Source organism: Mytilus galloprovincialis, chromosome 3 (assembly GCF_965363235.1).
Source record: "Mytilus galloprovincialis chromosome 3, xbMytGall1.hap1.1, whole genome shotgun sequence".
In the NCBI taxonomy this organism is placed as follows: domain Eukaryota; kingdom Metazoa; phylum Mollusca; class Bivalvia; order Mytilida; family Mytilidae; genus Mytilus; species Mytilus galloprovincialis.
In genome coordinates, this window is record NC_134840.1 from 54,423,669 (window position 1) to 54,450,079 (window position 26,411).

At 30.0% G+C, this 26,411-nt stretch overlaps 1 protein-coding gene across 9 annotated transcripts in view; it reads right to left on the reverse strand.

The window, feature by feature from the left end:
• LOC143068336 (uncharacterized) overlaps positions 1-25,892 on the reverse strand; it is a 51,477-nt gene extending 25,585 nt beyond the window's left edge. For 5 of the 9 annotated variants that reach the window (XM_076242305.1, XM_076242301.1, XM_076242299.1 and 2 more), the window contains exons 1-8: positions 25,776-25,892; positions 21,790-21,938; positions 10,125-10,165; positions 4,425-4,589; positions 2,516-2,661; positions 1,628-1,734; positions 1,073-1,212; positions 66-102 (exon numbers count right to left, since the gene is read on the reverse strand). In XM_076242305.1, the coding sequence (XP_076098420.1) occupies positions 66-102; positions 1,073-1,212; positions 1,628-1,734; positions 2,516-2,661; positions 4,425-4,589; positions 10,125-10,165; positions 21,790-21,844 (691 nt within the window). In that variant the 5' untranslated portion in view covers positions 21,845-21,938; positions 25,776-25,892. Of the gene's footprint in view, positions 1-65; positions 103-1,072; positions 1,213-1,627; positions 1,735-2,515; positions 2,662-4,424; positions 4,590-10,124; positions 10,166-14,573; positions 14,813-16,286; positions 16,484-17,189; positions 17,261-21,789; positions 21,939-25,775 lie in introns of those variants that run through there. The other 4 variants (XM_076242306.1, XM_076242302.1, XM_076242300.1 and 1 more) reach the window with 3 other exon arrangements.
• Between the last annotated feature and the right edge of the window lie 519 nt (positions 25,893-26,411).

The window sequence follows — 26,411 nt, forward strand, 5'->3', positions numbered from 1 at the left end:
AGATAAATATATTTTATATAGTATACATAAGTGGATTTTTTTATTTGTATTTCTTTACAACTTACAACTTGATTCTTTCACTGCTACAGGAAAAGGAGGCATCTGAAAATGGAATTTCATAACACTATCAAATTCTTGTAATATGCCCTGTCTTGATAATTGAATATATACCATCAGCAACTTTTTTTGAAATTATTCAGAAACTTGATTTAATCTTATCTCAGTAAGACATACCAAGTGGTAAAACGAATCCCTTTTTGAGATGATATTGCTGATTTTATTTTTATTTTTTCATTTAAAATAATCTAATCTTAATACAGTGAAACCTGTCTAAACTGAACTTTAACCTGTCTAAATTGAACTTAGACAGGTCTTCTGTTTTGTATGTATAAGTTAAAATATATTGATGTTGGATTACAGGAAGTTTCCATCAAGTCAGGTTTTACTGTATTGAAAATTATAAATTGCTTTTTTAAAATTGTGTTTTCTGACACAGAATGAATGTGGTCTAAGAACTTAAACTTAACACTTAAAAATTTTATAGATTTCTATAAACTTATACTAAAGTTATTGTACAAAAACCAAGAAAAAGGCTTATTTGGGACCTGTTTTTGGCCCCTAATTCCTAAACTGTTGGGACTAAAACTCCCAAAATCAACCCCAACCTTCCTTTTGTGGTCATAGACCTTATGTTTAAATTTCATAGATTTCTGTTTACTATACTAAAGTTATTGTGCAAAAACCAAAAAAAATGGTTAATTGGGCACTTTTTGGCCCTTAATTCCTAAACTGTTGGGACAAAACACCCAAAATCAATCCCAACCTTCATTTTATGGTCATAAACCTTGCGTTTAAATTTCATAGACTTCTATTTACTTTTACTAAAGTTAGAGTGCGAAAACCAAATGTCTTCGGACGACGACGACGACAACCCCAACGTGATACCAATATACGACCAAACAAATTTCAATTTTTGCAGTCGTATAAAAATCTAGAAACTGTAAAATTAGGCTTTGTACATAAAATTGTTGAAAAGTCATATTGTTAAGCTGAGTTATCTACCCTGACCTACCTTTGACATTCTGACAGCTTCCTCTTCATCACTGGTAGATACTGACATGTCTAGATGTAAACACTTCTCGTGTAGAGCCTGGGACAAATTCAAACTCTTACATGCCAAAGCTGTTATTGACTGGTTATCTTCTTCAACATCTGTATGAATATAGTGTAAGGATTGCATAAGCAGAATTTTAAACTTTATTGAATTTGAAGTAGAAGCTTCAAGTTTTTCTGACAGAGACTGGGTTCTTTTGTTTGTTTGTATTGCTGTTTTCTACCACAATAAAACCTTCTTTATAAAGAGCAAGACAACTGATAAATGATATGGTAAAATGTAATGAGCTCTGAATCGTTTTACAAGAACTAGATCTGTGGCATAAATAATATACAGCTCTCATCATTTTTTCTTGTAAGAATTGCAATTTCAATTTTCAAAATCAATTTGTGGTCACAGTTTTTTTTAATCTATGTAAACAAAATCTAATTGAAGCAATGTATGTATGTGTATGTTATGTTCTCTATCCACATAATTTGTCCTATGTGTATATTACACCAGATTCCTACTTACTTTTCTGTTGCTGTTGCTGTAAACTTGCTAGATATGGATGAACCATTGGGGAAACATCTTTTGTCGGACTAGGAGATCGCTTACTACGACTTGGTGCAGGGGATGACCTAGAAGGCAAAAAAAGTTCCACCATTATAAAAATACTAAAACATTTGTCAGATTAATATAATCTGATCAAGATATTTTTAATTTGAAAATTTGCATAAAAACAACCCCAAAACTCATACTTTTTTCTCCTTCTTCTCTAAGGACCAGCACCATTTATATGAAAGATTATCTTAATATTAATGTATTGTCTAAACATTAAGTTTAATTCATAATCAGTTGAAAAATAAGACAAAATCTCATTTACTGTTATCAATTTTTTCCAGATGCACATTTATAGAAAATATTTAGGACCAGTCTTTTAAAAGTTTTTGACACAGTATAGACAGAAGAAAGAAAACCTCCTGAAGCTATTTAAGAAATGACTGTAATATTTTTTTCTGTCTATGAAGAAATAACATAAAAATAGCGGGTTATTTAACAGTGTGCACCACATTTTTTATGTTATATCGAATAGACAGAAAAAATATTACAGTCATTTCTTATAATTTAATTCTAAATTCCATTTTAAACCGTAGAAAACCATGAAAAAACATTGACGACATCACGGTCACATGACTAAATTATGTCTATGGGCTGATAACAAATTAACGTCAGCCAATCAGAAGATGCGTTACTTCCAAAATTAAATTATGTGGCTATGTATTTAACTTCATCTTTTCATTTGTAATGTTCTGTTCATAGTATCAGCAGCCATGTTGGCTGGTCAGCAGGGACTATCAATTAGATTATCTTCTGGAAATGAATAATGATTAAGGCCAGGTTGATTTATTTGTGCTCTACCTGTTTTTATCAGAAATTCCAAGTCTTTCAAGTTCTTCCTTAATAAAGTTTTTATTTTTCCACTCCATACTGTTTACTTTTTCTTCTAAATTCTTCTGGGTGTCACTCACTTCATTCAGTTGAGATGAAAAAGATTTGATGTCTTCCTACAATGACGGAGGCGAAAAGGGTAGAAAAGTATCTATTACTATGCATGTTATATTTAAGTTAACAAAAAAACATGTAAACTCAGATTACTGTTTAATTTTTAAGTTTATTAGCAAATAGGAACACATCATTGGGATGTTGGCCTTATCTACATGCTTTACAGAAAGAAATATAGAATTACCAGTCTTATAACATAGGCACAGGTTCAAAGGTAAAAAGATATAAGAAGATGTGGTAAGAGAGCCACTGAGACAACTCTCCATTCAAGTCACAATTTGTAAAAGAAAACTAGCTATAAAGTATATTTTGGCTTTCAAAAGTAACTGAAAGGGCCTTTCAAAAAAAAAAAATTAAAAACTGATATTTTTTTCATACTAAGTTTTGAGACAGTTATGTTGTAAATGTACATTGAATGTCAATTGTCATGGATTACTGTTTTGCAGTTGATAAGGGTACATGTATACTTTCAATATAATTCTTATCATTTGTTAATTTGAAACCCATGATGATTAACCAATGATTTTTCAGCTAGCTACTTAAAAACTATGACTTAGAAAACTTTTGCAGTATTTTTTTTTTAATTATCGGTATAAGCAAAGCTCAGGAACCATTATACTTTTGTTTGTGAGTTAAGGGTCTTTCTAAAATCATAATTTAAATGTGCACTTTTACTTTAACAATTTAATAAATATATTCATCAAGACTTTAGGGTTCCTTAAGTTAATCTCCCATTTCTTAACTAACAAATATAAATTCTAAAAAAAAATGGATCATACATATTAAACCTGATTATGAGGTCATTATGAATTAATTGGTTTCTTTTCATAGCTTGCTTATCCTTTTACACTTAAAGAAAATCCTTCAACTGCTAAGTTTTCTAATCACTCAGTAATATTTGTCATTCAAAAGGCTTTTCACCCTTGAAAAGATTGTTTTCATCCTTTGGTTGATCAATATAAAGGTTCATAAATAGTTCACAAAATTATCAATAAATCAAAATTCCTTTCTAAACCATTAAAAATCTTATTAAAACAATCATTTATACAATGGTTTCATTTGACTTATTCCAGAGATAAGAGTGTAAACAGTCCTATCCCCTTACTCAAGAAAAGGAACATGAGGCAAAGTGAAAATAAAGAATTTTTTATTTAACAAATGTTTTAATATTTATAAGATATTTAAATGTGCGTCTCTGTATCTCTTTAAACTACAAGATCCATCACAGAAAGGTACACCATATAATGTGAAGTATCAAGTAAAGAACATGTGTATGAAGTTTAATATGGAAGCATTGTACCAATTCATTAAAGTGCTAAAAAGACCAAAAACTAAAGAAATCGTTAAACTTTTCTATTTTATTTTGGTTCACTTTTCCCATGTTTAGTCTTTTTTTTCATTGTAACAAGTGGAATATTTCATTTTATTATAAAACGGTACTGTTCATAAGGTAACTTTTTCTTTTACAATGTAATGCAGATTCTGAACGACAGCTTTCAAATGAAAAAAAAAGAGATTTCTTTAGGTATACTGATGGGTGATGAAATGGCTGGATATAAGCCAACACTTTCAAAGTTGCATTAGAATGGTCATAACAGTATTGTATTTCAAAAAGTAAACAGCATCAATGTAAACAAAATAAATGATTGTAATTGCTTTCACCTTTATCATCATGAACCTTCAAACTTTTCATAATCTGTCTTCTGCATTCTGATTCTGGTAATTATCTATAAATAAATTACACTTACTCCACTAGGAAACTTACTCTTAACAGATTGACAGCACCAGTTAAATCTTTCACCTCCAGTTCATGTTGGTCTCGTTCACTGGTCATTTGTTGTTGAAGTTTCTGATCCCCAAACTGTATCTTAGCAAGCTCCTCCATGGCGCTGGAGAACCCATGCTTCATTTCTTGTACCATTTCTTGGACCTGAAATACACAAATTGAGACTTCTATGGATAATGTATCTCTGTATGTTCTTGCATGGAAATGTAAACCTATGCATTATTTCAAGAAACTGAAATATGAAAGGGAAAGGGGAGATAACCTGTATCTTTGCACTGTTCTCAATATAACAAGATAGACCTAGTTTCATTGTCTGCACTAATTCTGGAACCTGATATGTATTGGAGAAGAATATTGCATTTAAAATCATGCATTGCACTGGTTTGGTACATCTCAAGCATCTGAAATATTACACATAGTGTTACAGTCTGCTCATTAGCCACTAGTCTGACGCCTCAGACTAGTTAATATTGATTCAGACTAGTAAAAATTTTCAAAATTTAAATATAGGTATATAGGGAGAAATTTGGATATTAGTTTTGGGACTAGAAGATGAAAAAGTTTTTGGAACAGACTGGTGTTAAAGCCTAACTGTAGTGGAGAGTTAGTTTGTACATCTGCCTTGTTTTGTATCTACATAAAAGTTAGGCCAAATATTATTTAGAAAGAGAAATACTGTAAAGAAGGAAATATTCTTTTAAATAAAATTGAATTTAGTTATTCAAACAAAATAAAAAATAACTTGGAATACAAGTTAACCTTGCATGTTTATATAGATTTACTTTATAAATGAGTGCTGGTATAGGATTGACACCCTTCCCCCTTTTTTCCTTCTGCCGCAATACTAATGAACCTTTTCACAGTTGCATTTGATTTCAAAACATTTATTTCAAACCTATATGAAATCTTCTGAAATGTGTATATTCTTTTTACTTCGTCAATTTTATTCAGTGTTAAAATAACAAATGTTGTAAAAGGGTACAAACACACCAAACTTGGAATGAATGGCTGTACAATAATTTAAGATCAATATGTTGACCGATCCTTCTTTTAATAGTTTTGTTGGGTTGCTCTCCCACTGGCACACATTGATACAACTTAGTTCTCTTTTTATTCATATAATAAAGTTTTAATAGCATGAGGTACAAATATATAAACTTATGATCAATAGAACATAAATTTCAAGGTCTTATAATTCTAGCATGTAAATTAAAATTTTGTAATAAGGTCACATTTACTTTTCAACATTAAAGAGGACAACAGTGTCAGAATTTAAATTTCCTCCCAATTAGTGACATTACCAAACTACTCATGTATTGGGTGATAGATGACTACTTATGATATATCTCAAGTATTATAGTCTATGCCTCTCTAACCAGCATGTCAAATTTTCATTTAAATTAGCTGGTCTTATGTGGTAAAATTAGCTGGTCTAAGGTGATTAAATCGCTTCAGGTCTATTGAACTAAGAAATTTCAAATTCCTCACTTCAAAAAGAAGATTTAGCATAATTTATGATAACATTAATCAATATACAGTTGCTTTAATTGTCTAGTAACTTGGGATATTTTTATAAACACTGTTACATGAATAAGTCAATAACATTGAAGTAGCTGTAATCCTGATTTGGTATAAGGAAAATAAATTTCTTGACTGAACCAAGCAACAAAAGCCTATTTTTTATTATACACTCCTGGTATTTGGTAATGTGCCACATATAAACCCATCAGTCTATGAACTGAATAGTCAAAGCAATTGGGTTAACATGGACATGGTAGATATTAAGTTTATTTTTTTTTCTGATCCATACATTTTGAATAGAATTCATCATGATCCGGAACATCTAATGCAATAAATAATTTCCGTATTTAGAATGAAAAAGCAAAAAAGTGCAAACAAATTTTGACATTCAAGTCCATAAAAACAACCAACCAGCAAAGGTTTTGGATTGTCTAGACAATGCTGCACACAAACAGGAAAAAAACAGAGACTTTTAAATATATATATGCATTGTGTTTACAGTGATTTAATTGATCGCTTAATTATATATTTTGTAAAGAAATGTAATTTTATGACCTTGAGCTTATATAATCAAAAGCCAAAATAGGAAGAAGTTTTATCTAACTACCAGGGGTTCAGTGTTTCTTTTAGTGATAAGTTACAGGAGAACAACATCTTTACATTTTTTCAGGTATAGACTTCAAATAAGTAGGCTATTGAACTAGACTATAGAACATTTTAGGGAGAAACATAATATAAGTTCAAAGAATTACCAAATCTGTTTCAATTTGAATATAGACAGCCTTGCACTGGATGACCATAACTTATAATGGAAACAATTACCCAACGCCCACAGACAAAATGACAGATAATTTTATAATTGTTGTGTTGGGTATTAAAATAACTATGCAGCGTGACTAATATATGATTAAATACTGGACTTTTCAAGGTTATAAAGCCGAATTAGGATAAAAAGTATTATCCCAGAGTGTGACTATTGTACAAGTTATGTTCTCTTATTACTTCTTGATTAACTTTAATAACCCCTGTATTATTGGTAGATTATCAAATTTATTATTCTACACATGACCTAATCTTAAATCAGTCAAATAGTTTACTAGTATTTACAATGTAGTATTTATAGTACTATTAATACTTTACTTGATTGACAGATGAATTTAATATTTCCATTAATTTTGTTTCTACAATCTTGGGCTGATTCTTACAGTTCAACTTGTTCAACTGTATGACTAAAATGTGAACATGGTTAATAAACATTGATCTTGAAAAAATCCTTACACACCATATAACAACCTCTCAGTTTTTTGTTTAAGATTTAATTGTGCTTTTGGGTTGCTGTTTCATTTAATTAATACTTCAAAACTCCATTTATTCCCAAAATTTTGCTGGAGATTTATAGAATATTGGTAGTTTTCCTAGAGTACTAAGAAGAAATAAACATTCATTAACTGACTTTTCCTACCACAAACCAGTAGATCCCATCTCAGGAATACCCTAACCACTTCTCTCTCTTTCAAACTGATGAAGCTAAGTTCAACATAATACCCTTAGATGTGCTAGGCTACAACAACAACAACAACAACAACAATACTTTATTTTAATAGGGTTACACTCTAGTCCAAATTTTCATCACCAGACATTAACATCATATATATATACAAACTAATAAAAAAAAAAAAATCCCACAGGTGGATCCAGTATAAAATTGAAACTGATTGATTTATGTTGATTTTGATGGTAAAATCTAACCACAGAAATCTTCAGCAAAACCACAGAATGATTAAAAGTACTTTTGAAACATTTTTTCATTAGACAAGGGAAAACTTTATGCATATATAAAACAAAATAAAACGATAAATTGTAAATATGAGTTTACCTGCCATTTTTCTGTATGAGTCAACACTGCCGACAATTGTCAAATATGTAAATCTCAAAAATCTTTAATATTGTATGTTATTGATTACTAAAGTATTATTTTACTTTTCTTCATTACTGCACAATACCACCCCCACAATTTCATGAACTACATGTAACAGCTGCATCAAACAAAACAAGGCATGTTTGACCTACATCGTATTTGAATAATTTCACATTGTCAAAATTTCATTACAATTCAAACTCTAAGACAGATCAAGGTTTATATATATATACACATTGGATGTAACTGTTCTGGTATAAACATCTGTTTACTTGCAGGTACTGTGAATCTAAATAACTGTTTGTTTCTTATTATCGCAGTCAATATTACCACAAAGTATGAAACAACAGTTTGTAGACCATCAAATAATTACAGCTTATAAGGTGTTTTCAAACTTATAAACAGGACTGTATAATCTGATTTCTGGAAGTCACATATACAATATAAAAATTTTTTGGTGAGGTTGGTAACTGTTAGCACAGTAGAAAAAAAAAACCCTTCATAACAGTGACTTACAGCAGCTATCAATCAATTTATCAGATTACTTTTGAGTAAATAGTTGTTCTTTTTTTACTATGTAACTGGAAGTAGGCTTGATGACAAGTTTGAGTCCAGTACATGTATTATGATGTCCAATTTAAAGACTGATCAAATGCACATATGGATTTTACCATGAGCTGATGAGGTGCTACAGGCATATGAAAGACCATGGCCAATAAAACCTACGTTTAATGTCTCTCACAATGTACTTCAGACCCTCTACTATTTTAAAGGTAGTTTTTTTTATGTCACTGTGTTAACAATGGTTGCTTAATGTCCAGTGACAAATATCTCATTTATATTCATGACTATCATAATCATGTTATAGTGGAACAAGGTTGAGCTCTCTAACAATTGCTGTTCAAACTTCTGTATTCCCTCTTTTCAATTTACAGTAATTTATTTTATTTTGCAGTAAATGTTTAACAACACTTAGTACAATTGGCTTAACCATGGCAGTCAGTATTATTTAAGTGGCGGAAGCTGTAATATCCCAAGGAGAGAACCACAAAACCTTCAATAATAAAACTGGCAATCAAGCTAGATCTGACTGAGCTTGTTAACTACAAAGATGTTCCCTGTTACTGTCATGTTTTTGCTGAAGATTGTAATTGATTAAGGATATTATTATATTAATTACTATGTAGGGTGAAATCCATCTTACAACCTCATTTATAAATTAGAGAAAAGTCTTTCCCATGTTACAATCTAAAGAAACAGGCTTGTTCTTGTCAAACATATTTTCCCATATTAATATACATTATTAATGTCTTTATTGTCACCAAACATAAAGACTTGTAACACTTTAATATCATGGTAACTGTTTTATTTCCCAGATAAGACAGGAAATCAAGTTCCTGTTGTGGTCAAGTAAAAATGACCACAACATTGTCAAACAGAAATTTTTGAGAGTTGTGAGAGATCCTTTCTATTGTACTTGTGTGAATGATGTAAAAATTATAACTGAGCCATATCTGGTTGAAATAGGTATTTGACCCATTTAGGGCAAGTGGTACACACTATGCACAAAATATAACCTTGCAACAGTTCTTTAAGGGGGTGATAAGGTGACCTGTTGCTTCTATTGAAGATAAGATATCACCTCTTTCTTCCGGTGTCAGATCAAATTTTACAATTCATGTAGATTTAAACTATATTTCAGAGTGAAACATTTCAAAACTATCAAACTGCTAAATATCATTTACTTGCTTAAATTAATATTGGTATTGTGTAGGGAAATATAAAATTTCATTTGATTAACTTTTCAAACAGAAAGAAAATGCAATACCTGTTTAGTAGCAATATATCCTACTTTACAAATATGTTTTTATTCTTCAATTTAACATTTTTCAAACAAATACTTTTTTCAATACAAATCGTAATTGGTTTTTGAATGAAATTGATACAACTAAATATTTTAGGGGCATTGAGGATCCCAAATTGAACAGTGATGAAAACAGCAATTTGAACATCACTGCTTGCTGCAACAGAAAGTTCTAGTATACCTTCTATCATTTTGTGTTATCTATACACCTGTATTTGTATAGTAGAAAGGTTGATTGCAGGATTAACAGATATAACATGGTAATGGACTTAAAATAAACTGAGAATATAAACTGTGATAAACACTGTACCAAAAGTTTTACATGGGAAATTATTATAAGATATATATAGTAAAAATGATCTTAATAAAAACTTACCAAAGCCAGCTGTTCTGCAAGTTCTCCCTGGTCCATATTGGCTGAAAAATAAAGATAAACCTCAATGTCATATATTCATTATACACTAACTGGCAATTATAACTGACAACTTGACATTTTTATTGCTGCATGGCTAATTTCTGTGATAGTAGGGGATCTTAATGCCAGAACTGGGTCAGAAAAAGACTATATTGATGGTGACAGCACCTCCCATGTTCCTTTATTTGATGAAAATTATGATGTAGACTGTTTCACAGAGGAAAGGGTCAGTAAAGATTTAATAACTGATTCCAGAGGGAAAAACTTGCTAGAATTTTGTATAGGTAATCAGTTACGTATCTTGAATGGGCGTATGTGTGGTGATAGCACGGGTAAATTTACATGTTTCAAACCTAATGGATGCAGTGTAGTTGATTATGCTTTAGTTTCTCAAAGCCTACTCCAGCAAATTTTATATTTTAATGTATCAGATTTTAAGGCAAATTTTTCTGATTGCCATTGCAAAATCACTTTTAAGATTTTAGCATCTTTCCAATTGGAGAAAAATAAAAGTCATATGAAAGACTTTCCTTTGAGGTATAAATGGGACACAGAAAGTATTCAAAATTTCCAGGAATCATTTACACATCCTGTCATACAAAATGAGCTAAAATATTTTTTAAATAACAAAATTATCTTAGACAAAAAGAATGTGAATGATGCCACATATAGTATTCATTCAATATACGAAAAAGTGTGCAAAGTATCACTAAAAAAGAAGAAGAAAAGGGTAAAAACATGTAATCATAAAAAATGGTTTGACCAAGATTTAAAAAGTATGAAAAAACATGTTAATGATAAAGCTATATTAATGTCAAAATTTCCGAAAGATCCGATAGTGCGTGGCTCTTTTTTTAAACTTAATAAACAATTTGCCAAACTAAGGAGGAAAAAGAAAAGAGAATTTAGAGAAAATATTTTGGACCGTTTAAGCAATCTAGAATCAGAAAATCCAAAGGATTATTGGAACCTTGTCAATCAACTCCGTCTTGAAAATAATTCAGAAACTAAAAACAACATAGATGGTGACATTTGGTATAAATATTTCTCTGACTTGTCATCCATTCCTGAAAATGAACACATAAAGTCCAAGATAAAAGAGATAAAGAGTAAACTTGAACTATTAGAAAAGAAAAACTTTGGATTCAGTGAGATTGACTTTAAAATCACCCCTGGTGAACTCCAAAAAGCCCTGAGGCAATTAAAATCTGGGAAAAGTCCAGGTCTAGACACTATTACAAATGAAATGTTAAAAGTTTCACAGAGTTATATGCAAGATTGCTTACTAAAACTTTTTAATGCCATTCTTCTATCTGGCATTTATCCCAGTAATTGGTCTGAGAGCTACATTACTCCTATATTCAAATCTGATAACCCGCAGAACCCTGAAAATTACAGAGGTATTGCCATCAATAATAGTCTTGGCAAACTTTTCAATACCATTCTGTATAACAGACTTGATAAATTTTTATCTGATAATAATATCATAAACAAAACTCAAATTGGTTTTTCTAAGAAAGCTCGCACTTCGGATCACATTTTTGTACTAAAATGTCTCATAGAAAAATATGTTAAAAGAGGCAAAGGTAAATTGTATGTATGTTTTGTAGATTTTCGCAAGGCCTTTGACAAGGTTATTCATATTGGTATATTATACAAATTATTACAGCATACAAATAATGGTATTTTTTATAACATTTTGAAATCTATGTATAGTAACGACAAAGTGTGTGTTAAAGTAGAAGACAAAATAACTGATTTTTTTAGATATAATGTTGGTGTACGACAAGGTGACGTTTTGAGTCCCACATTGTTTAAACTGTTTATTAATGATTTGCCAGATATATTATCTAACAATTATGATGATGTCAATTTAAATGATGAAAAGATACCATGTCTACTTTATGCTGATGATCTTGTATTAATATCTGACTCAAAAGAAGGGCTTCAGAAGAGACTTGATACTTTGTGCACATTCTGCAAAGATTGGTGTATGGAAATAAATGTGAAGAAAACCAAGATTATAATATTCAATAGGAGTGGTAGACTCCTTAATGAAAATTTTAATGTAGGAAATAATTCTATTGAATGTGTTAAACAATACAAATATCTTGGCATAGTCATCCAAAATACTGGAAACTTTAATGAAGCCAGGAAACAATTATTCCAAAAAGGTCAAAAGGCCAGTTTTAAACTTTATAAAGATTTGAAATCATCTAATCCTCCTATTAAAACTCTTTTGCATTTATTTGATCACTGTATACAGCCAATTGTAACTTATGGTTGTGAAAATTGGGGTGTTATTAACATTACTTCTAAAAGGAAAAATTTGTCCCTTTATGACATATTTAAAGATTGGGAGTTTGAGAAGCTAAATTTAAAATTTTGTAAGTATATTATTGGTGTTACAAAGATGTGCACAAATGTAGCAGTCCTGTCTGAATTGGGTAGATATCCTCTTTATATAAATTTGCTAACACATATGTTTATGTATTGGCATAGACTAGAGAATTCTCCATCTGATTTATTGAAAAATGCTTATGCTGAGTTAAAAATGATAGAAAGTAAAGGTCAAACCAGTTCCAATAATTCATGGCTCTCTAATATCATTTTCTACAGTGAAAAATTGGGTATTGACCTAAATATATGTAAAAATCTAGGAAAAAATAAATTTAAAAACCTATTGAAAAAACAGCTCAAATCAAATTTTCAAAATGATTGGGAGAAAATGCGAGATTTTTATTTACAGAATCAAGGCAAATTGGACACTTATTTTTCATTCAAAAAGTCATTTGACTATGAAAATTATTTAGATTTAAAGCACCCACAAAAACATTTATTAACAAAATACAGACTTAGCAATCACTGTTTAAGAATAGAAACTGGCAGACATGAACGAATTACCAATGTATGTGGTAAATATGAAATATTACCTCGACATGAGAGGATATGTTTATATTGTAATACAAATTGTATTGAAAATGAAATGCACTTTCTTCTGGAATGCCCTATTTACAATAACCTCAGAAGAGATATCACTGATTATATAAAAAAATACCCCAGTTTAGATAGTTTAAATATAAATGATCTTTTTTCATGGATCATGATTAATGAAGATAGCAGATTTCTATCTATTTTATGTGCATACCTGGATAAAGGCCTGCAACTAAGAAAATCAGAAAATTAATTAGATACTCTAAAATATATCAAAATTATCTCCCCTTGACCACTGATCCTTTTTTCATGCATTTGAATTTCAATTATTATTTTATGTTTCTTTAATCACTCTGTAATGTTTATGTCATGTTGTAATTAATGTTATGCTCTTAATGGGCCCTTTAATTTGGAAAATAAAATATTGTAAATATTGTATTGTGATATAAATTTAACAATCAGTATAAAATGCAAGAATAAAGGTCAATGATAAATGGATAAAATAATCAAAAATCGTATACAGATCAAGTACAAGATATCTGATTTATAGAATGAAAGTGTTCTGGTTTACTGGTTATGACATTTTTTTCATCTGATAAGTCTATTTCACTTCCTATGTGTAATCTTTCATATCATAAGTACTGGTACATTTTTGCAGTGGCATTTATTGCTGTACAAGATTTATAACTACTTCTTCTTCATATTGTTATAACTAACCCAATACACACTTTTTATACAGTATGTCAAGAGCTTAGGTGAAGAAATAAATGTTAAATGCTAATTGCTTGCTTTCTAATAATTGTGATGGTATGATTGGACATATTTAGAATGTGTTCATATTACATGGATGCCCCACTCGCTTTATAAATTTCTATGTTCAATAGACCGTGAAATTGGGGTCAAATCTCTAATTTGACAATCAAATTAAAAAGATCATATCATACTCATAGAGAACATGTATACTAAGTTTCAAGTTGATTAGACTTCAACTTCTTCAAAAACTACCTTGACCAAAAACTTTAACCTGAAGCAGGACAGAAGGACGAACGTACAAACAGACGAACGGACAAACAGACAGACAAACAAACAGATCCTCAGACCAGAAAACATAATGCTCCTCTACTATCGTAGGTGGGGTATAAAAACTTCTTGGACCGTCTTTTCTAGATTTGTAAATCCGAAATAATGTACAAATTTTAGAAAAAATTAAAAGAAAATAATATATTACAAGCAAAATTTAAGAATGTCTTCAAAGATTTACAAACCAATTCAATTCAAAGGCTGGATGTGTGATGCAGTACTAAGTTAATGAGGTGAAAAGCAAATTTTCAAGTCATGAAATATAAACACTACACTCCTATTCCTGGTCATATATAGCACAGAAAATGGATTTAAATTTTTATACATTTCACTTGACATTTTATCAAATTCTATCCATAAATATACACATGTATATTGATATATATGTAAACTTACTGAATTGGCAGAAATAATATCCCTTGAATTTCAATCTTTATCAAGCAGTATAACATGACATTTTCATTTTTTACAGATTTAAATTCCACTATGATTTAATATCTACTTTGTGTCACAGTTTATCTTACATTTTATCTATATCAATGTTTACACATATAAATTCCAAACATATATTCCATTGATCTGTTTATTCTAATTTTTTGTTCCACAGACTAAAGTTGAAATCCCCATTAGAAATGCATGATAAACTAAATCTCTGTCATTCAAGTGGATTAGAAAAACTGAGATTACTCATATATGTTGTAAACAGTTGTGTAAGTTAGTTAGGAATGTGACGTGTGTTAAGATGTACATATGAATGGATTTTAAATGCCGTGTAATCAATTTTCATGCAAATTCAATATAGAAAAGCAAATATTAATACTGAATTCATTTATTGTTTGTTTAAAGTTTCAAAAAGCTGGCAAATTTTAAATAGCGTTTGTCTTTTGTTAAAAGAAGACACAATTTGAAATGTCAATATTTTAAAGAACAAAAAACCTCCCAATATATAACAATACTCTATACTCTATAATGACTTTCTTTCAATTTTATAATTTCCCATTCTTGAACATCTGTCATTTGAAATATCTGTGCAGATCCAATATAAATTCTGATAATAACTATTTTACATATCGAATTATAATTTTAAAGGGTACCTACCTTCATATGAAACACAAGGCTCAGAATGATTTTAGAAATGTGTAATATATACTGATAGATTGACAGACTTTCCCAGCTTTTTACATCTCCCCTTTAATAACTTTCATAAATTTTTAATGGATAATATAAACCAAAATGAAAAGAAGAATCTTGTGAACATAAGTTTAAATCAATATTAGAGTTTGATACCTATTGTGTTATGTAAACAAATTTCCTGGTTAGAATATGTATGTGAAGTATTTAATAAATAAAACAATTGCTTTCAATAATATTGCTCATAAAATACTTTAAAACTATCATAAATTGTATATTATTCAACAAAAAACAGTTCAAGTAACATCTTCAATGTTTTTATGTCAGACAACTTAACCTGAGGATCAAATCAATAAAATCATTGATTTGTCATAACGAAAGTCCTATTTATATCAATTTCAAATTTATATTTCATATTTTATCATCAAATTCAAATTTTTGTGATGCAGATGTTTTAATTACTGTTTGTTCAGAAAATAGGGCAAGATTTTTAATTGATATGAATAATGCAAATGGTTGCATATCCCAATAATAAAAATGTGCCTTCTGATATCATTTACATAAAACTTTGTACACGTTTTTCTGAAATTGCAATAATCAATCTTACATTTATGTTAAAAAATCACCAAATTTAATAGCATAAAATCATTTTGTACACTGCAAAATCTACTCTCAAGCAAAGTAATGGTAACTAGCCTATAACTATCAACCCTAAAGAGATATTAGATTAGTTTATCTATGGTTTTTCTAACTGCTTAAGGTTACGCTTTTTTGACAGCACAGTATGAAAGGTATATTGAAGTATAACTAATCTTCCATTTATTCCTTTTCTTCACTTTCATCTTTACAAAAATAATCAGACGAGTAATCATGGTAATGATAAATGATAACAAGACAGCTCCCAGTATCTAATTATAACATAATTACTTGGTCCTCATTAGATATACTCAACTGACAGATATCCCATCAACAACTTACAAATAAGATCACTCAAACTGTCTTCATCTGAAAGATCCATCCTCGTAATGAATATTTGCCAAGTCCCGATTTTTATAACACTTCAACCATCATCAAAGACAGAAAATATTATTTATATCCCACGAATATTCGGTCAAATAGATGTTTTGATGCGATATAAGTTATGCTAATTCTCAAATCCTAAAAAAGCAGGAAGAATATATGTAAAGTCCCTGTTTTGTTGTAATTCATCATACTACTACATACTATAAGGGATGACTGTGTATTATTAACAGATGAAACCTTTGACTATATAATTATTGACTGACCTAATTTAGCTAATTTCTATTGTAACATACAACAGATGACTATACATGTCCTTTGGATTTCTCCTAATTAAACCAGATTAAAATCCCACATCGAAAAATTTTAAACAGTATTTTATATTTTAATCCTTATTTTGAAACAAGTTTTTATGTGTACACTTTATAACATTATTACTCATACATTTGGCAAAGACAAGTTAATGCAAATTTGGAAGATTTTTTACATTCCTCTCTACCTTTAGGCCAAAGGATTTACTGGATTTAGATTAGATATATGGTGCTTGACAAATAGATAGGACAATTATTTTATAAAATACCAGAAAATACAGTTTTATCAACTTTACTTTTACTTCTTTCTGCGAAAGGCTTAACTGGCGAATAAGTCTGAAAATGTTATTATCTTTTGAAGACCAAACTTTCTCTGGTGAACATAATTATAAGCGTGGTATCTTCTTTTTGTTACTCCTTTCGCCAAATGCATGTTATTATACACTTAAAATGCAAATGGTGAATGTTATTTTTTTTAAATAGACTCTTTTGAACATAGAATTTCTCTACTTTTAAGTATAAAATAAAGGAAAAAAGAAGAAAAACTTACATGTATGTTTAGAAACTTTTTAACATGTGAATCCCAGACATACACTTAACACTTGATACTGCTGATATAAATGTCTGGTGATTTAAACAAATATTTCATGCATTTCCTCCCAAAATACCAGTAAAAAAACCCACTGCAAAATGTACCTTCTAATAGAATGTCATTGAAATTAACCAATCAATTAGACTAATATGACCTTGTAAAATAGACTAATATGACCTTGTAAAAGGATAACTTTATTACTGGAGGCAAAGAGGATCACCTAAAAAAACATTTAATAAGTCCAAAGTAGATCACAACTTAAGATATAAGATATTGACACAATACAATTTGTGTTTGATTATCTTGTATCAATAACCAATTTATTGTCCATGTTTATCACTTTAGGTCATTGAAAAAGATTAGCACTTTGTGGTACATCTTTAGTGTATAAAGATCATAAAAAATTACCATACCTAAACAATAATGCACGTTCAAAAATACCAGTTATACATAAAATTGTTTTCTCATAGTTTTTACATGCAGACAGAAAGTTACATGTAAAAGAATGTTCACCAATTATTAGATTAAAGCATCATTTGTTTTTGCCATTTCTACAAAAATCTAATTTTCACATCTGTTAATATAATGTTATTACGTAAGACCTGCAGTTATGTAATATCTAACTTTGAAAGAGCCATGACTAATAACATTCAACTGTAACAAAACAGTTTCAATTTCAGTAAGTTGTGCCAAGGCCCATGTAAATACATAATATTTTGACACCAACCATCTTGTTTCAATTTTGTTATTTAAAAAACATGATTTAATGCCATTTTACATTTATCAACAATTATTTTATCAATTCAATTGATGTGAAAACCTTTTCTAACTGTTCCATCATAGGATAACTTGGCGGATGGCCATTTATATAAGAATCTGTTTGAATCGTTTCCTAAAATAGAGCTGTTTACATCAAAATGTTTAAAGTTGTAAATGCTTCTTTTTATTATTTTATTGGGGTGTAAAAGTGCTGACCAAAGCACATTTTGTATTCTGTGCTTCATATATAAAATTTGTGCACAATCAAAGCTTTTGCAACTTTATAAAGTTACCAAAAGAAGCATTCAATTCTTGACAACATATACCTACTGTTTTAATAAGTTTTTGCCATGAAAGTCTTTAAGCAGAAACCTATGGTCAATTATCATGGAAATTTCACAGTAAATTATAGGTTTTGCAAGTAAAGAGCAAATTAATACCTCTGTTTACTTTTTACTTGCAAAACCTATAATTTACATGTTCATAGAAATATTAGCAATAGATTTGGTTTATATTTTCAACGTCTCCAGCATAAAGTGTGTTTGATAGAAGTTAATCAAATAAATGACCCTAACTATGTACCAACATCTATCTGCCTTTCTGATGAAGTTTGAGCAAAGTAGAAGCTCAAGAGTAGAAGTTCAGCTGTTGATTGACATCGTCCATGCATGTTAAGGTATGTGAACTTTTTTTTAGACATGTGACCTATTCTTGAAAGTTTTAATCACTTGCATTGAAATATATTCTAGAAACCTTTCACCTAGATGATCCTTCAAATAGTTAATTTTCATTCTTAATATCAGTATGAACCATTTTGAGAGTTGTTTCCATTTTCTTTGACACCAGAAAGAGTAAATTCATATGTGCATAATGTGCAGCTTTTTTTCAAGATTTTCCAAACTACACAATATTTTCACTGTGCTTAAACGGTCGTGGGTAACTTAAGTTACCCACAGCCCAAGATGGCGGACTCTAAACTCGTTGAGATGATAGTTGATACGAAATCTACTTTTTGCAACGTTTTCCATGATCTATGTATATATTGATAGGATTTTAGAATAAAGAAATCACTTACCATCACTACAAATTTGTTAATTTTGACTTCACTTTAGCGCAAGGCCAACTTTTAAAAAATGCACAAGATGTCCGTAACTTATAAGTCAAAAATAATCAGACTTTACGTAACTTTATTTTCGGATGTGGGTAACTTTTTTTTTTAAATTGTAAGATTAGCAATTTCAACACTTAAAGGACAATAAACACTAGCAAACCCCTTAATTATTAAATAGATTTATACAATAACGATATGCTTCAAACTAAACAAGAGAAAAAAGCAAACCAGAGTGTCACGGATTTTCCGTTAAATTTTTAAAAAATATTCCCGGGATAAAACGGGATCTGACGGTACGGCAAAATGTATCTAACATTCTTCTAGCTTTTTAGATTGTTCACTGATGAGTCCTTGGCCTGTGTAGCCGCGGAAAAAATTGATATCCTTTCCTTTAAATAATTTCTGAATTGTTAGCCAAAACAATATGGTCTCTTCACTATATCTAGTGTGATGTGTTGTTGTCAGTTGATTGTGAGAAAAAAAAATGCCAATATCTAGGAGTAGATGGAAAGCTATATTGTTGAACAGGTGTCAGTTTATTATAGCAATAAAGGTAGATTTAAAATCTTCTAAAAGTTTAATTGACATCAGTGATTCAATAAAACCGGGTATCAAATCATACATATCTTCCTTAGAGGTTTGGACTGATTCATCTATGTATTTCTGCTAAGGATTGACCTCCGAACTTGTTCTCCTAAGGTGATTTTCATATGTTCACTATCAATGTAATTTCTACAGTTGGAAATGATGAGAGTTATAACCTGCATGTCATGATTTATCATCTAAAACTTAAGCAGTTAACAATCTATAAAGCCAGTAGAATGTAAGATACATTAATTTTGCCGTACAATTTTCTACATAAGAAAATGCCTGTACCAAGTCAGGAAAATGGCAGTTGTTATCCATTCGGTTGAGCTTTGGACTTTTCCATTTGATAAGGGACTTTCCTTTTTGAATTTTCTTCAGAGTTCAGTATGTTTGTAATTTTACTTTTTAATGCCTGTACCAAGGCAGGAATATGACCGTTGTTTTCCATTCGTTTGGTGTGTTAAATTGAGCTTTTGGCTTTGCCATTCCATTAAGAACTTCCCGTTTGAATATTCCTAGGAGTTCGGTATTTTTGTTATTTATCATTTCTTTTTTAAAATAATAACATCCAAGAATAAAGATTCTTTAAAAGTTACTGACATCATGCTAAAGTTACGGACATCCCTATTGGTATAAGGAAAAAAGTTACGGACAAGTTGTTTTGAAGTTACGGACATCATGAGTGTTTTGGCAAATCGTGCTGTAATCGTTTATTTTGTAGTTACAAACCACGTTTCACATTGAAGAGTTTCCCTAAAAGATTTATATAACTTTTTAATTACTGAACATTTCTTTTGTATTCATGGTATTGTAATTATATAGGAGCAAACTTCCTAACCGAAGCCAGGCGGCTCCATCTTGGGCTGTGGGTAACTTAAGTTACCCACGGCCGTTTAAGCACAGTGATTTTGGTAGTCTAAAAAATAATGATTTTTCATTTTGGCATAAAAAAAGGTGCAGATGATACATTGTGACTGAAAAGTTATAAGTCAAGAGAAAATGAAACACCTACTGCATGTATATAAATATCACTGTTTTGTCTGATAAAAATTGGCAAAGGGAAACAACTTGTGTTTGAATATCAAAGGGAAACAACTTGTGTTTGAATATCAAAGGGAAACCACTTGTGTTTAAATATCAAAGGAAACAACTTGTGTTTATAGATTATAAAGTACTAAATGAGGACCCCATTACCGGCAATGCTATTTTTAGAAATTATCTCCTTAAAAGGCGTCTTTAATAAACTAATTATGGAAAAACTGCTGTTGTCTAATTGGAGCTCGATATCTATTTGTGATTTTACCGCACTTAAATATATATGGTCCCATGGCTTTTCTTGGTGAATTTTGGCGTTTTTTACGATACCTTACGATTTCGCAGTAAATTTTCCCTAATTTTGATCAACATTAAAAAAAAAATTCCGACCCTTCATCCTATACATTTAAGGACAAATTTGTGCTTGCATGAAACTTTATTCATAATGCTTTCAAGGAAAACAATACATAAATGATATAACGACCAATCACAGAGAGCCATCTATTTTATCTCTATGTCATGTTCCCTTCATAAAATGGCTGCGCCCATGTAATTCTATTTGGTACATTGTAACCTTGAAGTATAATTGGCAAAGGGAAACAACTTGTGTTTGAAGTATAATTGGCAAATATTCTTTGTGAATATATGTTTACACTTTTATCTGACATTCCATGTGTTTAGGTTAGCCTTTGTATATATATGTATATATTATATACTAAAACAAGATGATGATGATGTGCCTGAAATGCATGGATGAAATGCTAGAAGGAAACCTTAAGAACATTTTCAATAACAATAGATGGGCCAAATTTCATCCTTTTATCCTTATCCTAAGAAGCAATCAAGAAAAGAGTGCTATGAGAGATGATTTGATAAAACTTCAACGTAATAAATTATATATTTACAATTTAGCTATATAATCTAATACATATAAACATATACAAGAAAACGCTGTTCAATTCCCAATCCAGATACAGACCTTTTCTTTAAGAAGACAATTAAACAAAGCCTACTTTGAATAAGAGTAAATAAATATAGTTTAAGTTTTCATAAGACTTCATTTACCTGTACTTTTCATAGAACAGAAACTAGTATCTGCCAATTGGAAACTTTCATCCATATCCTCAAACTCTACCTGACAACCAAAGTCTTCTGTGTCAGGGTCACAGTTTGGCCCAGTCTGACATTTACAAGTTCTCTTTACATCTGGAGCTCTGAAAATACACCATATTTCTGTAGAACCACTTCTTTCATGAATCCCCTTTACACCCATTGCTGTAGTTTTGACAGTTAGTTAAATCAATGAAGAAGTCTTCTCTAGAATCAAACTAGCACATTTTTTTGTAATGGTTTGGTGGTTGATTAAACTAGTTGTCATATTTTAATGTTACTGTTTAATTATTTTCCAACATTTAGATGCTTGCTATAATGGTTGTCAATGTTTTGACTATAAATGTTAAGTCTTTTCTTGGCATTACACAAGTTCTTCTTTTAATCTTATTAACACCATTCAAATTTTCCAATAATATGAATATCTATTCCATTGAAATATTTATAAGTTGTAATATCACATTTCCTTAATAGAAAACCAGATATTAGTTCATGTATTGCAAGGTGTATTATGTCTTCCAGTTTCTTTGGTTTCTTATGATTTCTAATAATATAGCATATTAGATCATCTTTGGACAAAAGCCAGGGTGTGAGAGTATTTATTGGCTTTCTTTTGCTTAATACAAACAATCTTGCCAATCTGGAGAACTTCTCCCAGATTTTATTATCATTAAATAACTGCACATGATTACAGCTATTCTTTATATTTCTCCTCATTGTATCAGGGTAATAACAAACACCAGTTTCATACAATACACTGCATCAACTTATTTTGTTCTAAAGATTTAAATTTTTAAATTTTTGCAATTTTATTGGAGGCTAAAAAAAATACACGAGTTCATCATAATGTTTTATTAATATGTAATTCTGACCCCCCTCCCCATTCACACATTCCTACTGACAAACACCATAAAATAATATGTTTAACAATAATGATTAAGGCCTGATTTCTAATATCATTTTGAAAAGACATTCACCACTCTAGAACCATTTCAGCAACAGTATGTTTATCATGTACATTCTCAACAAGTTTGACTTTGTATCATACTATTAACTAATTAAGCTTAGAAGTTATAAATGTTTCCCACAGCAATTTCCCATTTCAGAATCTGATTTAAAAAAGTTATTTGGGGAGATATCCTTTGGAAATTGATAACTCTATAGATACAATTATTAATAATTACTGGGGAAAAAATAATAACTGGAAAACAAGAAAAACTTCCTGCAAACTTCATAAACTCATATAAATATAAGTATTCATTTTATACCGAAAATGTAAAATCCATACTTGATGATTGTAATTAGTCAATTTTGTGGGATAACCAACATTTTATAAATGATCAAATCACAAGTCATGTATACAGAAAACTGGAAATTCTAATGTTTTGAGCATTAAAATGGCCAAACATTTATAACTTTTGTACATGTAGGTTTAAAACAGGAAAAATAGTAAATTGCCTATTTCAACTGTTAGAAGACAAAATATTGCAATTGAAAATGGAAATGTTTTCTAGAGACATTTTAGATGAATTCCATATAATTTTACATGTTTTGTATGTAACGATGACTATTTCATTATTGCTAACTATAAAATAGAGAAACCAACCAAAATCACTTAAAAAATCTATCATTGTATAAATTTATAAGGTAAATAGTATACATGTAGCTACATTTTGTATATATAGGTTCTCCTGGACAACCATACATATGTATATTGTTTTCTTTTAGTGTTTAATATCACTGTAACTTCTGAAATTGGCTTGGTTTTAATTTTGTATGTCTGTACAAATGCTTTATGTATCAATATATATAGTGTGTATCTCTATACCAATGCATATATTTTGTTTCTTGAGAATTAAATATATATGTTTAATTGATCTTTACTGATTGTTTACTTATTTGCACCCTGGACTATTCATCATTTTCAATTCGATTGACATTTTTGAAATGGGATTTTTTTAGTTCTTACACATTTGTAGGTCAAACTGATTATCAAGTGTAGCTAATAAGCTATATACTGTAGATATATTAGCTCAATCCTTTCCTATACATTGTACATTACTTATCACAAGAAATAATAATGAAAAAATTGAGAATCAAAATGGGGAATGTGTCAAAGCGACAACAACCCGACCATAGAACAGACAACAGCAGAAGGCCACCAATGGGTCTTTAATCATTTTAAAAAGTTTAATGTAACGAGAAAGTCCCGCACCCGGAGGCGTTCTTCAGCTGGCCCTTAAACAAATATGTATACATATTGACATGCTTAACAAAAGTTTTTTCACAATATTATTACATCATTAATTTGGTCTTTTAATCTTTATTTCTATATTCATAAATTTATTTATACCATACCATTATATCTATGTACAAGACCATCATTGATGTACAAACAATGACACAAATAAGTTTAGGAAATTTAAAAGACTAACCATTTTTTAAATTATACTTTACATAAAATTTCAAAAACAAAATTCTTATATTTTTGTACATGTACAAAATGTTCTTATGAAACTTAATTTTGGGAAATTACATCATTGGAATTCTTGCACTTAACAGTTAATGTTGTATTTATGCTAATATACCATTCTTACGTCACAGTAAGAAGAGATTGGTCAATTGGGTCTTTCAGTGGAACTCATTGAAAAAAACTCTAGATTGGTGTATACATTGTATATATATATATACCTTAATTCTATCATAAAGAATAAATATTAATCATATACATGTATTTATCAAACTGAGTCGAAAGGACTTCACTAATGACAAATTTACCATAGGCAGAGACATATAATACAAGAGATTGGCAACTCGGCGAAATCCCGTAATATCACACGGCCACATTTAAACCTCGCGAGATCTCTTTGGGTAATAGAGTCTTTATCAAAGTATTAAAAGTACTCGAAGTAAGGGTGAATGTTTAAGCATAAATTAACTGTTTTAAAAGCTATATATTTTAGAAGGTGGAAGACGTGGATGCTTCATATATTGTATATAGATGCCTCATGTTACGAAGTTTCCGTCAGTCACATGTATTATATGTCTCTGCCATAGGCAAACTGGAATTTGGGAGAAATTACCAGTTCATCCCTTTTCCAAAAAACAAAATCATATATATAATATTTACATGTTTAAATTGAGGTAAACAAATATTTTTTCCCTAATTTGCTGAATGCATATGTACTAGTAAGTCCAAATAATAATGACGTCTGGCAAGGTACTCTTAATTTTTTTTCTGGGGCACCTTCCTACGTACATGTAGGAAGGCGTCCCTTGCCAGACATCATAACTATTGCCAGACATCATAATTATTTGGACTTATATATATACATATATATGCATTCAGCAAATTAGGGAAAAAATATTTGTTTACCTCAATTTAAACATGTTTTAAATATTATATGATTTTGTTTTTTGGAGCCTCCCCAACACTATCATGACTATCAGAACAGTTCCTCAAAATTTTTTGTCATGTAAGTGAAAATATCCACATTGTAAAAAAAATATGGACTCATTCTTAAATTTATCTATACCCCCTTTTTTTTTGGGGGGGGGGGGGGACTAGAGAAGTGACTGAGTCTGCCCTCATTTTTGTGGTAACCTGAAAAATGACTACCAAATTATCTATCACGTCCTACGGGAGGACCACCGAAACTACTACTGCAAATGCTCATTATTCTGTAGGCCTATCTTTGAAGTAGGTACAAGCAGAGACATATAAATAGTATCAGAGACATATAATACATATTTTATGTATTATATGTCTCTGATAGTATACATGTCTCTGGTACAAGTAATATTTTTCACAACATTGACACATTGTGTGATTTTTGTCCGAGACATTGATAACATAAACAAAACCATGTGGTTTACCAGACCAACAAAATATAAGTATTATCTTGTTTTGACCGTATAATTTGAAATCGCAAATTTCTTACCATTTATAAAGCAAGTTGTTAACTTTTTGGAGAATATGAAAACTTTAAAACTTCTTTATTCTCGAATGACACGAGACTTGTTGACACTATAGTTCATTTCTGATAACTAATGTAAACATTTTTTAACCACGTGATTCAAAACTGCTATGATAAAGTGTTGCTTTCTTTCTATTTGCGGTTTCCGGAGGAAAAAAAAGCACCACAATACTGTCTGTTATACTCACGAGGGTCTTGATTGGGTTTACATGTCATAATTAAGAAAAATGGTAAAACTATGACGAATAAAAACAAAATAAGCACACAAAATAAAGAATAATGGGGTGCAACAGTATGGGATAAAAAAAAATAAATGTATAAGTCCCAGGCTGGACATAGTGACGTAGCCCCACAGGACGCAATTACGACTGGACGCTGCGTATTATCAAATAATTACTTAATTCATCATTTTAATCGAAATTAAATAAAACATGATTTTAATAAATTTTATGTTATGTATTACATAACAAAGCAATGATTCCGTATTCACAATGCTGTTTTTGCCGTCACGGTAAGACGTAACAACAATAACTATAACCGTCCAAATATAAACGAAGAAAAAACAAAACTACTGAATGGATTTTGGTAAAATTTGTACCT